Source organism: Galeopterus variegatus, unplaced genomic scaffold (assembly GCF_000696425.1).
Source record: "Galeopterus variegatus unplaced genomic scaffold, G_variegatus-3.0.2 Scaffold4323, whole genome shotgun sequence".
In the NCBI taxonomy this organism is placed as follows: Eukaryota; Metazoa; Chordata; class Mammalia; order Dermoptera; family Cynocephalidae; genus Galeopterus; species Galeopterus variegatus.
The window spans coordinates 52,835-64,799 of NW_007730434.1; the positions used below are offsets into that span (position 1 = coordinate 52,835).

At 38.2% G+C, this 11,965-nt stretch overlaps 1 protein-coding gene across 2 annotated transcripts in view; it reads right to left on the minus strand.

The window, feature by feature from the left end:
* Nucleotides 1-11,965, minus strand: part of LRRC34 (leucine rich repeat containing 34) — a 23,988-nt gene that overhangs the window by 8,184 nt on the left and 3,839 nt on the right. Inside the window, exons 2-7 of one of the 2 annotated variants that reach the window (XM_008587264.1) lie at nucleotides 8,118-8,241; nucleotides 7,206-7,327; nucleotides 7,042-7,106; nucleotides 6,462-6,545; nucleotides 3,121-3,249; nucleotides 779-874 (exon numbers count right to left, since the gene is read on the minus strand). In XM_008587264.1, coding sequence (XP_008585486.1) covers nucleotides 779-874; nucleotides 3,121-3,249; nucleotides 6,462-6,545; nucleotides 7,042-7,106; nucleotides 7,206-7,327; nucleotides 8,118-8,241 — 620 coding nt within the window. The remainder of the gene's footprint in view (nucleotides 1-778; nucleotides 875-3,120; nucleotides 3,250-6,461; nucleotides 6,546-7,041; nucleotides 7,107-7,205; nucleotides 7,328-8,117; nucleotides 8,242-11,965) is intronic. The other variant, XM_008587265.1, reaches the window with a different exon arrangement.

Below are 11,965 nucleotides of genomic sequence, written 5' to 3' on the forward strand. Positions count from 1 at the left end.
TTTAAAAAAAAAAAAAAAAAAAAAAAAAAAAAAAAAAAAAAAACACACTGAACTTTAAATGAATATTTGAACATTGAACCTTAAAGTTCATTTTTGGACTATATAAAGTGCTTTGAACATTTACTTTTCCTTTTAGTAGATATATCTCTGTTTTTGTTTAGACCAATAATAAAATGAATTCTTATTTCCTAGCTTTTTACAACCAATAGGAGAAGAAAGCCACCCGAGAGGATGCTAAGGAACAGGGAGAAGCTCGGAAAATAGGCACCATGTTTTTACTCATCTTTCTGTCTCCATCAAGCAGCTTACCTACAAATAGGATCAAGTGCAGACTTGTCAGACTGCTATTCACAACCATTTTGCCAATATTACTCATGATATCAAAGATGTAATGTGAAGTCACATCAATAAAACAATACTGGACTCTGGACTCTTATAACTTGACCTTTAAAACTTTAACCATTTATGCTTTCATCTTAACTACCTTGACCCTCACAGGTTTACTTACTTGGAACTGGAGTTTCAGGAGAAACAATGACATGTTTGCTGCCTAAATAAGCAACATCTAAACACATATTTAATGATAAAAGTCGTCTTAAGAATTGTTATGACAATTTTCCTTTAAGTTGAAGTTTTTATTTCTAAGTAGTAGTTTATGAGATACAGCAAGTATAATTCTAAAAATGCAATGTATTCATGTACCTTGACATAAACTGTAATAGTATCTTAGTTCTATTCCCATGTTATTATATTAACTACCAGCCCTTTGAATACATACCTGCTCACCATACAGCATAGGTCGGTTTAGGTTTATTCCCTTAATTGCTCGGTTTTGAGTTAGTACTGTAGCAAATGCTATCACACTTTGCATTCCCTAAAAACAGGTAAATTCATTAAGGAAACTGACAAAGTATATAAATTAATCTCCCTACATAAATATTTCAAGACCAATTATCTGAAATCTGATCAATCAAAATTATGTTTTTAAAAAGTTTAAGCACTTCCTACTCATTGAATTGTAGGTTGATCAAATTCAGAAATGAATTATTTCTGTGTTCTTTTCTCCCTAAAATCTACCTACAGTGTGCATGAGGAGTTTCTTAACATTTCAGTATCCATTTTCTGGGTGTTTGCCACTAGCTTTTCTCCTATGCCCTCAAGGTTCTGTATGATGCCCCATTATGCAGACTTCAGATATACAGACACACGTGGATCCTGGCTAGGGCTCATACTATTTATGTAACACATATCCTTGTGCAAGCATTCTTCTATATTCGTGCTAGTACTTTAAGTGTGTGTGGTGGGGAAGGATTATTAATCACATTTCCACAGCTCCAACTGGCCTTCAATTCTCCCCCACCTCTGTAATGGACACTACCACACACACCCAGCTGTTATGCCAGAAAACATGGGCTTCCTCTCCCTCTGCCACTCCTCTTACCCTCCTATCCAGTTGATCAGTAAGTCCGAACAGATTCTGCCTCCAAAAGAGGTCCTTCTCCATGGCCACCACCTCAGCCCAAGTTCTCATTATCTCTCACCTGTACTACCGCAGTAACTAAGTGGTCAGCCACCTTCCCCTTGCCACCTTCTAATTCCCCACAGAGAAAGCAGAGTGATCTTTAGAAAGCATCAATCAGATCATCTCACCCCTCAAAGCCTTTCCATGATTTCCATGATTTGCTTTTTCCATGATCTGCATTTATAACACAAACCCCTCTTCCCCTGACCTATGACCCACACCCTACACGAAGTTGCCTGATCTGGCCTCTGTGAACCTCTCCACCTTTACTATGAGTCACCCTTTTAACCACCTCTGCTCAGCCACTCTGACTTTTCAATTCTTAAAACCTGTCAGACTTGATATTTCATTATTCATGTACCTCCCTCATGATTTTTGCCATATCTGAATGTGCAAAACATTTACTTAATACTATTTTACTATTTACTTAATACTTTTCCATTAAACCAACTCACTTTTCAACTTCTACTTATTTTAAAATAAAACTTTGTGTCACTGACATAAATGGAAAACCATAATTCCTTAAAATAAATAGAATGCATTTGTAAAAATAAATACATGAGTATTAAAATTACCTCATTCTGCACCAGTAATGCTACCCATACCACACTTAGGGAAGCACTACCTTAGCATCTATGCATGCTGGATCCTCTGCCTGGAATGTTCTGCAACAGACCCTCTCCGTGATGGTTTTTTCTCATCCTTCATGACTACTATATATTAGCTCCTCAGGTCTAGGCTATCATCCTATCAAGAAGAATTACTTCCTCCCCATTATCAAAATTCTCAGTCACCTTTAATAGCACTTTTCTCTATTTCTTTATTGATATTTTCCCAACTAAAATACAAGCTTCTTTAAGGGCAGAGGCCAAAGCTGATTAACTGTTGTAACCTGAATATCTAACACAGTGACTGGTATGTGTAGGCAACAAATACTGAATTAATGCTTTCCCAGAACCATACTGGCTGCATCTAGCCACCTTAAAAAGATAGTCCTTCCAAACCTACTACTCCAAAGAGCCTCCTGGCCCACCAGGAGTGATTTTGCATTAATCTCAGGCTACACAACAGGTTCCCAAAAGTAGGTAAGCTTCATGACTTGCAAGCATGTTTTAGAAAGTGAGGCCTGAAATTTGAAGATAATGCAAAAAACACATTTCTCATTATCAGGCCAGATGAAAGCTCAGAACAGCTTTTAGCATTATCATTTCATATTTTTATGCTACAATATAAATAACTCACTGCAAAATATTTTCAAAAGCAAAAAAATGAAGTAGTATTTGTTTGATTAAATGAACATAATATCTTTCTTTCAAAATCTCATAGAGGTTAAGATGAGCTATGGATAGAAGTCTAGAAATATTTTTATTATACTGGGTATTCTTCTATGGTATTATTTACTACAACCTGATTTTATTAATAGTCTGTAGTATTATGTCTAGGGGAAAAAACACATTTTCTCTGATATTAGACAGGGGCAAGGTTAATCACTCTAAGACTGTCATTTAGCTGGTATCTTGAACAATTCTCTATGCTGGTTTCCTCAGAGAATGATCAACTCACTATCTGGATGATTTTCTCATAACCAATTTACTCACCAGATCACAGTCACCCAGATCTAATTTCTCTAATGATGAATTAATTTGCAGCATTGCAGCAAAAAACATTCCACCTTTATTTTCAATCTTGTTTCCAGTCATTCTTAGGTATTTCAGAGTTGTATTCTTCTGAAAAAGAAAAGAATCATAACTATTTAAGTTTGTAATCCACAGAATTCTGTTAATCATGTGAGTTAGAAGACTATATTACTATTTGCAAACTCATCAACTTTTCATGGAGATAGAATAGGATATATTCTTTAAAGGTAACATTCAATTTCCCCTAATAAATAAAAATCTAGTTTAATACTTTAGTAGAAAGAATGCCCAAGAAACAAATGCCCAAGCAATAAGCAGTATATAAAGCAGATTTTAATAAACTTTCTTTTCATTGGAAATCTGTAAATTTATCTTCTAAGAAAACTATACCACTTCACTTCTTTTTGTTGAGGTGAAATTCACATAACATAAAATTAACAACTTTAAAGTGCACAATTCAGTGGCATTTAGTACATTCACAAGGTGGGCAGCCACCATCACCTGCAGCAAGTGCTAAAACCTTTTCATCACCCACAGAGTAGGCCCCCCACCTACTAAGCAGTAACTCCCCATTTCCCCTATATCACTTTTAAAGTAATATAATTTCTCAGACATTTTCAAGGTTTCATTCTATCTCCTGTTCTACTCTTTTGATAAATCTTTCACAAATAAAATTATAGATGTTTTATTGTTCTAATGAATATTAGGACATGTAATTGTACAAGTAATTATCTTTAAAATGAATTCAAACCCCCCTAAGATCAGGAAGAAGATAAGGTGCCTGCTCTCAACACTTCTATCTAACACTGTATTAGAGGTTACAGCCACAGCAATTGAGCAAGAAAAATAAAAACAAAAAAATCCAAAGTGGAAAAGAAATAAAACTCTCGTTTGCATATGACATGATCTTATATATGGAAAATGCTACAACATCCACCCCAAAACACTGTTAGAACTAATAAATGAGTTCAGCAAGACATCAAGATACAAAATCAATATACAAAAATCAATTGTACCTCTACACACTAGCAATGAATAACCCAAAAATGAAATTAAAAAAAGAATTCCATTTATAATAGTATAAGAAAGAACAAAATATCAGGGATAAATTTAACAAAAGAAGGGCAAGATTTGCACATTGAAAACTACAAAGCATTATCAAAAGAAATTAAATGAGATATAAATAAATGAAACATATCTCACCTTCATGGTTTGGCAGATTTAATATTGTTAAGATAGCAATATTCCCCAAATTGATCTACAGCTTTAACATAACTCCTATCAAAATCCCATCTGCTTTTCTTGTGGAAATTAATAAACTGATCCTAAAATTCATATGGAAAAGCAAGGGAACCAGAAGAGCCAACACAATCTTGAAAAAAGTATAAAGTTAGAGGACTCATATGTCTCGATTTCCACACTTAACCACAAAGCTACAGTAATCAAGATAGTGTGGTACTGGCATAAGGACAGACATACAGATTAACAGAACTGACAGTAGAGAAATAAACCCTCACGCATGGTCAACTGATTTTTTTGACAAAGGTGTCAAGACAATTCAATGGAGGAAAGAATAGTCTTTTAACAAATGGTGTTGGGACAACTGGATATCCACATGCAAAAGAATGAAGTTAGACTTCTACCTCACACCATATAAAAAAACTAATTCAAAATTAATCAAAGAACTAAATGAAAGGCCTAAAACTATAAAACCCTTAAGAGAAAAGGTAAATGTAAATCTTTGTGAGTTTGGATTAGGCAAAGCCTTTTTAGATACAACACCAAAAGCATAAACAATAAAAGAAGAAATAAATTGGACTTTACCAAAATTTAAAAGTTTTTATGCTTGGAAGAAATGGACTTTTACCAAAATTTAAAAGGTTTTATGCTTGAAAGAACACCATCAAGGAAGTGAAAAGGCCACCTACACAATGAGAGTAACTAACTATCTGCAAATCATATATCTGATAAGGGACTTATACCTACAATATATAAAGAACTCTTACAACTCAAAAAGACAGCCCAATTTAAAAATAAGCAAAGGATTTCAACAGACATTTCCCCCAAAAAAGATATACGAATGGACAATAAGTACATGAAAAGATGTTCAACATCATTACTCAGTAGGGAAAGGCAAATCAAAAACTACAAAACTTCTTCATACCCACTTAGTATGGCTAAAATCAAAAAGTTAATAACAAGTGCTAGTGAGGACGTGGAGAAACTGGAACACTCATACATTGTTGGCAGAACTGTAAAAAGGTTTAGCCACTTTGGAAAACAACTTGGCCATTCCTCAAAATGTTAAACAGAATTACCACAGATCCAGCATTTCCACTCCTAGGTATATACCCCTCAAAACTAAAAACATATGTCCACACAAAAACGTGTGAATTTCCACAGTGGCATTATTCAGAATAGCCAAAGCAGAAACTCAAATGTCCATCAACCATGGGTGAACAAAATGTGATATATCCATACAACAGAATATTATTCAGCAATAAAAAGAAATGAAATATGTTACAATATGAATGAACCCTGAAAACATTAAGCCAGTCACAAAAGGCCACAAATTGTGTGATTCCATTTATATTAAATGTCCAGAATAGGCAAATCTATATAGAGAAAGTAGATTAGTGACTGCCAGCACCTAAGGAGTAGGAAGAGGGGAAAATGGAGAGGGATTGCTAATGGGTAAGTATGGGGCTTCTTTTTGGGGTGATGTAAACGTTCTAAAAAGGTGATAGTGGTGATGGTTGAAGCTCTGTGACTATACTGAAAAAAAAAACCACTGAATGGAAGACTTTGGGGGTAAGTTTTATGTTTGTGAATTATATCTCAATAAAACTCTTTACTTTCTTTTTTTTTTTTTTTTTTTTTTTTTTTTTTTTTTTTTTCCGTGCCCGCCAACGGACCGCAAACCTCAGTGTTGCCCCTGCACCGGACCGGGGACCGGCAACGGGATCGCAACCCTCGGCGCCGCTCCCGCGCCTCGCTCAGCCAGTGAGCGGGAACCGGTCTGTATGTGGGATCCGAACCCTCGGGCAGGAGCGCCGCCGCACTTCCCAAGCGGCGCACTATCCAGTGCGCCACCGGGCCGGCCCGAAAACTCTTTACTTTCTTAAAAAGGAGTTCAAAAGTGCTCATGTAATGTCCACATTTTAATAAATTGAAATGCAACAAAAGTATACATTCCTACAATATTAAAATAAGTCAACATTAACATTTGATTCTATTGGTTCCAAGCTATCTGAAGTTAAATTCCCAAATAAAATGTTAGTTTGAGGTATATGAATGCTTACATGTAGTGCTTTAGCAATCAATTCTCCACCTTCAGGCCCAATATCATTAAACATAAGATTTAAGTAAATGAGATTACGTTGTTTCTATAATAAGGAGAAAAAAGAAGCTATTACACATGTATTATTGGAAATCAATCAACTACATATATACATACACTTTAAGTAATGTGTACACCTCCAAAGAAAGGCTTTATAACCCAGAAAAACTGAATTCTAGTAAAAGCAGCTACCATTAAAAACAAACAAAAACAAAACCAAACCACAATTCTCACTTAAAATATAACTGAAAATAAATGAAAGAAAAATACTATATCTAGTTTTGACCAATGACTGAAAGTATGGATGAGCTTTATGTATTTAACCACATTGCACAGGTTTCCAAAAGATGACTCAGGAGCTCTAGGTACCAGCTCTACTGAGGCAAATACACAATGGGTTTTCAGTGTATTTCAAGTGGTATAAGTTTACCATAGAGTCAGGACCCTTGGTATTTTGCAAAACTAGTGTTCTGTGTATGTGCCATTAGACTAAGTGATTTTACTGTAAACAGAACTAAGACCATTTTGTAGTAAAATAATACCTGAAGCAGTCTTGCAGCACAGTATGCACCAATATCACTTAAGAGGTTATATCTAACATCCAAACCTGAAGAACAGAGATGAATAGAAGTTGATGTTCTTTTTAAACAATATTTAAAATCAAGAAAATGAAAAGCAGGAAGAATTGATTCTTAAGGAGACATACCATTAATATATGGATGATTCCTTAAAATTCTAAAAAGAATCCGAAAATCTTCACCTGTTATTCTTTCTACTAGTGTTAGGCGATTGTTACCAGCCATGGTTAATGTGATTCCTTTCTCCAATCTATTAAGATACAAAAAAAAAAAAAGACTTTTAAAAACAAAGAAAAGAGGGGCCGGCCCGGTGGCGCAATGCTACAGTGCGCTGCTTGGGAGTGTGGCGGCGCTCCCGCCGAGGGTTCGGATCCCACATACAGACCGGTACCCACTCACTGGCTGAGCGAGGTGTGGGCACGACACCGAGGGTTGCGATCCCGTTGCCCGTCCGGTACGGGCGCAACACTGAGGGTTGCGATCTGTTGCCGGTCACGAAAAAAGACAAAAAGGAAAAAAAAAAAAACACAAAGAAAAGAAACCAAATAAAGAAATAAAAGTATTTTTTCTTCATGTGTAAACAGTAGCATCACATATAACATTTACTGGAACCAAGTATGTAGGAGACTTTCAAGTATACAGATTCACACCAGGTAACTTCAAACTATTGAACATTCTCCAGACTTTGCAAAACACTTTAATATATACTGTATAATTTCTCACACAAAGTATCCCCACTATATAGATAATGACATTGAAAACTTCAAATATTTGCCTAAATTCACCCAACTCACAGGAGTTAAAGACAAATCTGGAGCCCAGGGTTGGGAACGCTCTGTCCAGTGCTCTTCCCAGTGTACCACACCACCACTGAGAACGACTAACAGTGTGGCTCATCCACCTGCTTATCTCAATCAAAATGTATGTCCATTTTACCAAGCACTTTCAAATGGCTATAAAATAACTCAGTATCCCAGGATTTTCACACAGATGAGTATCAGTGCATACTGCCAATGAAATCAAGTACTTGTCTTCCTTACCCCTTTTTCGTTTCTTCATCTACCTCTTGGAGTATATGCAATATAAAAGGATTAATTCTCTGGGATTTTTCCATACACAGATGATTATAATGTTCCTGAAGACCAGCAACGGATTCTGGAGCTTCTGAAAAATAAATACATCCTTCATCACATATAAATTATGCCAGCTTTTTTTCCTTAAAAAAAAAAAAAAACTACTTTCAAAGATAGGATTGTATGTGTATAGTGGGGGTGGGGAAGAAAAGGAGACAGAATGAAGGATGGAAGAATAGGAGAGAAATAAAAGGAAAAGGAGAGAAAATGAAAATGTTGTTTGGACAATTAGGGCCATAGAAGCACCCACTGAGGGTGGGCAGACACCAGCTGGAGTCAGCACCCTAGCTTGGAAGTGACATAAAGGCAGAACTAACCTCTATTATGCGCCAGCCCTAGTAGCTGAAGAAAATGATGTCCAGAGAAATTAAATATTTTTACCAAAATCACACGGCTCATAAGGGAGAGTGCAGAATCAAACTGACTCAAAGACTTTCCACTGTGCCACAGAGGGTTATGGTGACTCAAAGGTTTCTTAAAATGGGTTCAAATAAAGACAATTTTATCCAAGAATCTAACTCAAAAGGGATCTGGAAAATCACCGAGGCTCATAGGTTTCTTGTACATCCTCTACACCATCCCAAGTTTTTATAACTTTGAATATAACTGTCAGTTTTTCTTCATACCAAAATTGAGGCCAGCTCATAGAAGCTCTTCACTTTCCCCAGCCTTCCATCTTCTATTTCTAAAGATGGTTTTTCCCCGTTCAGTTCTTAACAAAGAAAATAAAAACACAGCAGGAATTGAGATCTCCTTTCTCTGTTATATGAGCAGCTTTCCTTATTGGTCTCACTACTTTCAATATTATTTCAAAAGTAACTCTTGCAAGACCCAGGTCTTCTAGGGTACAAGTTATTCTGTTGCTTTTCACAGAAGCACAGACCACTGTCTGTCTCTGTTTTCTGTCCTGTCCTGCCTTTTGTGTAAATCTCTTTAAAAATCTGTGCTCAGACATGTCACTGCTCAAAAAGCCTGGTTTTTTTCTTTTTCTTTTTTTTTTTTTTTAGGAGCTGGCTTCTCCTTTAAGTCTCCTCATCTCAAAAATGTTGAGTGGATTTCTGCACTATATGAATTAAAGAGCTTGCCAAACAGATCTGCAGACAAGATTTAAGATAAGGAACATTATATTTATTTATTTATTTATTTTTAGCTTGTTGATTTTATTAGACAGAGAGAGAAAGCAAAGGATAATAAAGTAATAAAAAGCTGCCATTACAAAACACCAAGCGAGCTGATTACTTTCTCTTCAGGAATTACATTTTCTCTCACACAGAGTGATGCTGACTTTTTTACAAAGTATTTCTGCTTTAACCTACCAACCCCCCCACCTTTTTTTTAAATTGAATCATAATTGATTATACATATTTTTGGGATTCAATGTTGACATACGTTCATCAAATCAATATTACTAGTAAATATATAGTTACAAATTGTACTTATTCTTTATGCCCCTTGTCCAATCTCTCCCTATCCCTCTCTCCCACCCACCTCCAAACACTGATAACCCTAGATTTCTTCTCTCCCTCTGAAAGAGTAATGGTTACTCTGTTGACTTGTTTTCCAGATGATCTGTTCAATGCTGAGAGGTGTGTTCAGGTCCCCCAATATTACCATAGACCAGATGCCTCTTCTGTCACCCTGGAATGGGTTTTGTGGTGAGAGACATCCTCTTCTCTTCTTTGGTCTCTGCTGGTGACTCTCCTTGTGTCAATGTACCCCAGTGGCTGGCAGACCATCTGCACGGTGGTTGTGGTGTCTAGCTGCTTTCACGGCAGTCATGGTTATTGTGGTGGCTGTGGTGGGCCACCCACATGAAGGTGATGTTTCTGGCATGCTCCATGGCACTGGCAGTGTGCCTGGTTGTTGGGGGGTCCCTGGCTCCAAGCCTCCAGTTCCCAGACAGGCTCTAAGGCACTGGTGGTATGCCTGAGCCGGAACTAATTTTTTGTCCTTTGTTTACTTCTCAAATGGGGAAACTTACTGTGGGAACCAGTACTTGAGCTGTGTGGTGGAGCTAAATTGCTGATTTGCTGCTGTTTCCCTGGGGAAGGCTTTTTGTGCAGCTCAGGGTTTAATGGCACTTCCGGCTCTCCAGAGACCTGGTGGATCTGGGTTGTGTAGAAACTCTGATCTGGGCCTGAGTCTTTTCATCAAACTGCACCCCATGCAATTCTGTATTCCTGAACAGTCTCCTCTGAGTGGGCCTGTGCTGATAGGGGGGCGAATTGGCTGACCTTGCTGTGTCCCAGTGTTCCCCCCCCGCCCCCCATGGGCCCATCTCCACCACCGACCTCGCTCCAAACACTTCCCATGGGACAGGCCCTGCGCAGGTCCCTTGCAATGACTCACCGGCCTCTGAATGGCTCCTTTTTTCAGTTTTTCTGGCTCCTCGCTCCTGTGTGGGTCTTTGGGAACCCTATTAGTGGTTTTGCTGTCCCAGGGGCCACCAACAATCTCTTCTTCCCTGCTGCCTCTAAGCAACTTCATCTGAAGGCCACAGCTGCAGCTTCTGTCAGCTCCTGCTCCATGCGCTCAGCAGCTCGAGCCTTAAAGTGGCCGCAGCCTGAAACGCTCTGAGCAGTTTTTTCTTCCTCTCATCGTGGTTTCTCCTGCCTTCATGAACTCTGTAGGTCTCTCCTCCTCTTCCCCTGAGCTCTAATGGCCCCAGCTTGGCTCTTGTTACATTTTTATAGTTGCAAATTGATTGATTTGTGCGAGAAAGTGACGCTGGGGACCGTCTAGTCCACCATCTTGACTGGAACTTGGGAACATTATATTTAAAATGAAAGCAAATAAACTTTTCTTATATTTTTTTAAATAACCATTTAAAAAATGTACTTAACACAATTATTCCAATTTGGAAATTTCAGTATCAAAAAGAAAATAGATACTCATCAGCAATCCCACTGCCAAAGAACAACCACAATTGAGGTCTGGAGGTACTTCCTTCCTACTTTCTTTTACATGTATATATAAGTATTTTTTAAACAAAATTGGAATATTTGAGTATAGTTTTATATCTTTTTTATTGTAAGCAGTTTTCTCATGTCATACTCTCTGAAAATTTTTAATGTTAGCATAATTTGTCATGTGGATGTATGTATATAATGAAACCCTTCACCTATTTTAGTAAATTTTCATGTACCTACATAATATTGTAGTGCAATTATTTCCCAAACTGTGTTTTGTGGAATACTAATACTCTACAAGACAATCAAAGATGAGCCAGACAGAATGGCTTTTATTGTCAAATAAGTTTGAGAAGCGCTCAATTAAACAAAGCTAAACAAAACCTAACCTACAAAAGACATTTAAAGAGCAAAGGTTTCCACAAAGGCAGAGAGAAGCTCGTCAGACTGCCACAGACCCGCAACCCCGTAAGTCACCCCCAGTCCAGCCTCACTTGCGGGGCGAAGCCCGACTGCTCCCCGCTCGCCTGGCCCCCCGCCCACCACACCAGGCTAAGCGCCCACATCAAAGTGGCCTCCATTCTCTCGGGTGGGGGTGAAAAAGAAAACGGCCGGCTTTGGGAGTGCAGGTCAGCCATCTCTGTTTGGCGCAGCTCCCTGCTGGGACGTGCTATTGGCTTACCTCGACACGGGGCACCCCGGGACCTGTGGACTGCCCCACAATTCCACTCCCCCCACGGATCCCGGACGGGGCTGGTAGCGTGGGGAGCCCCCGGCCAGCGTCGGGGGGGCTGGGAAGAGGAGCCCGCCCAGATCGTCTCTCCGCCACACCCTGGGCGTCGGACA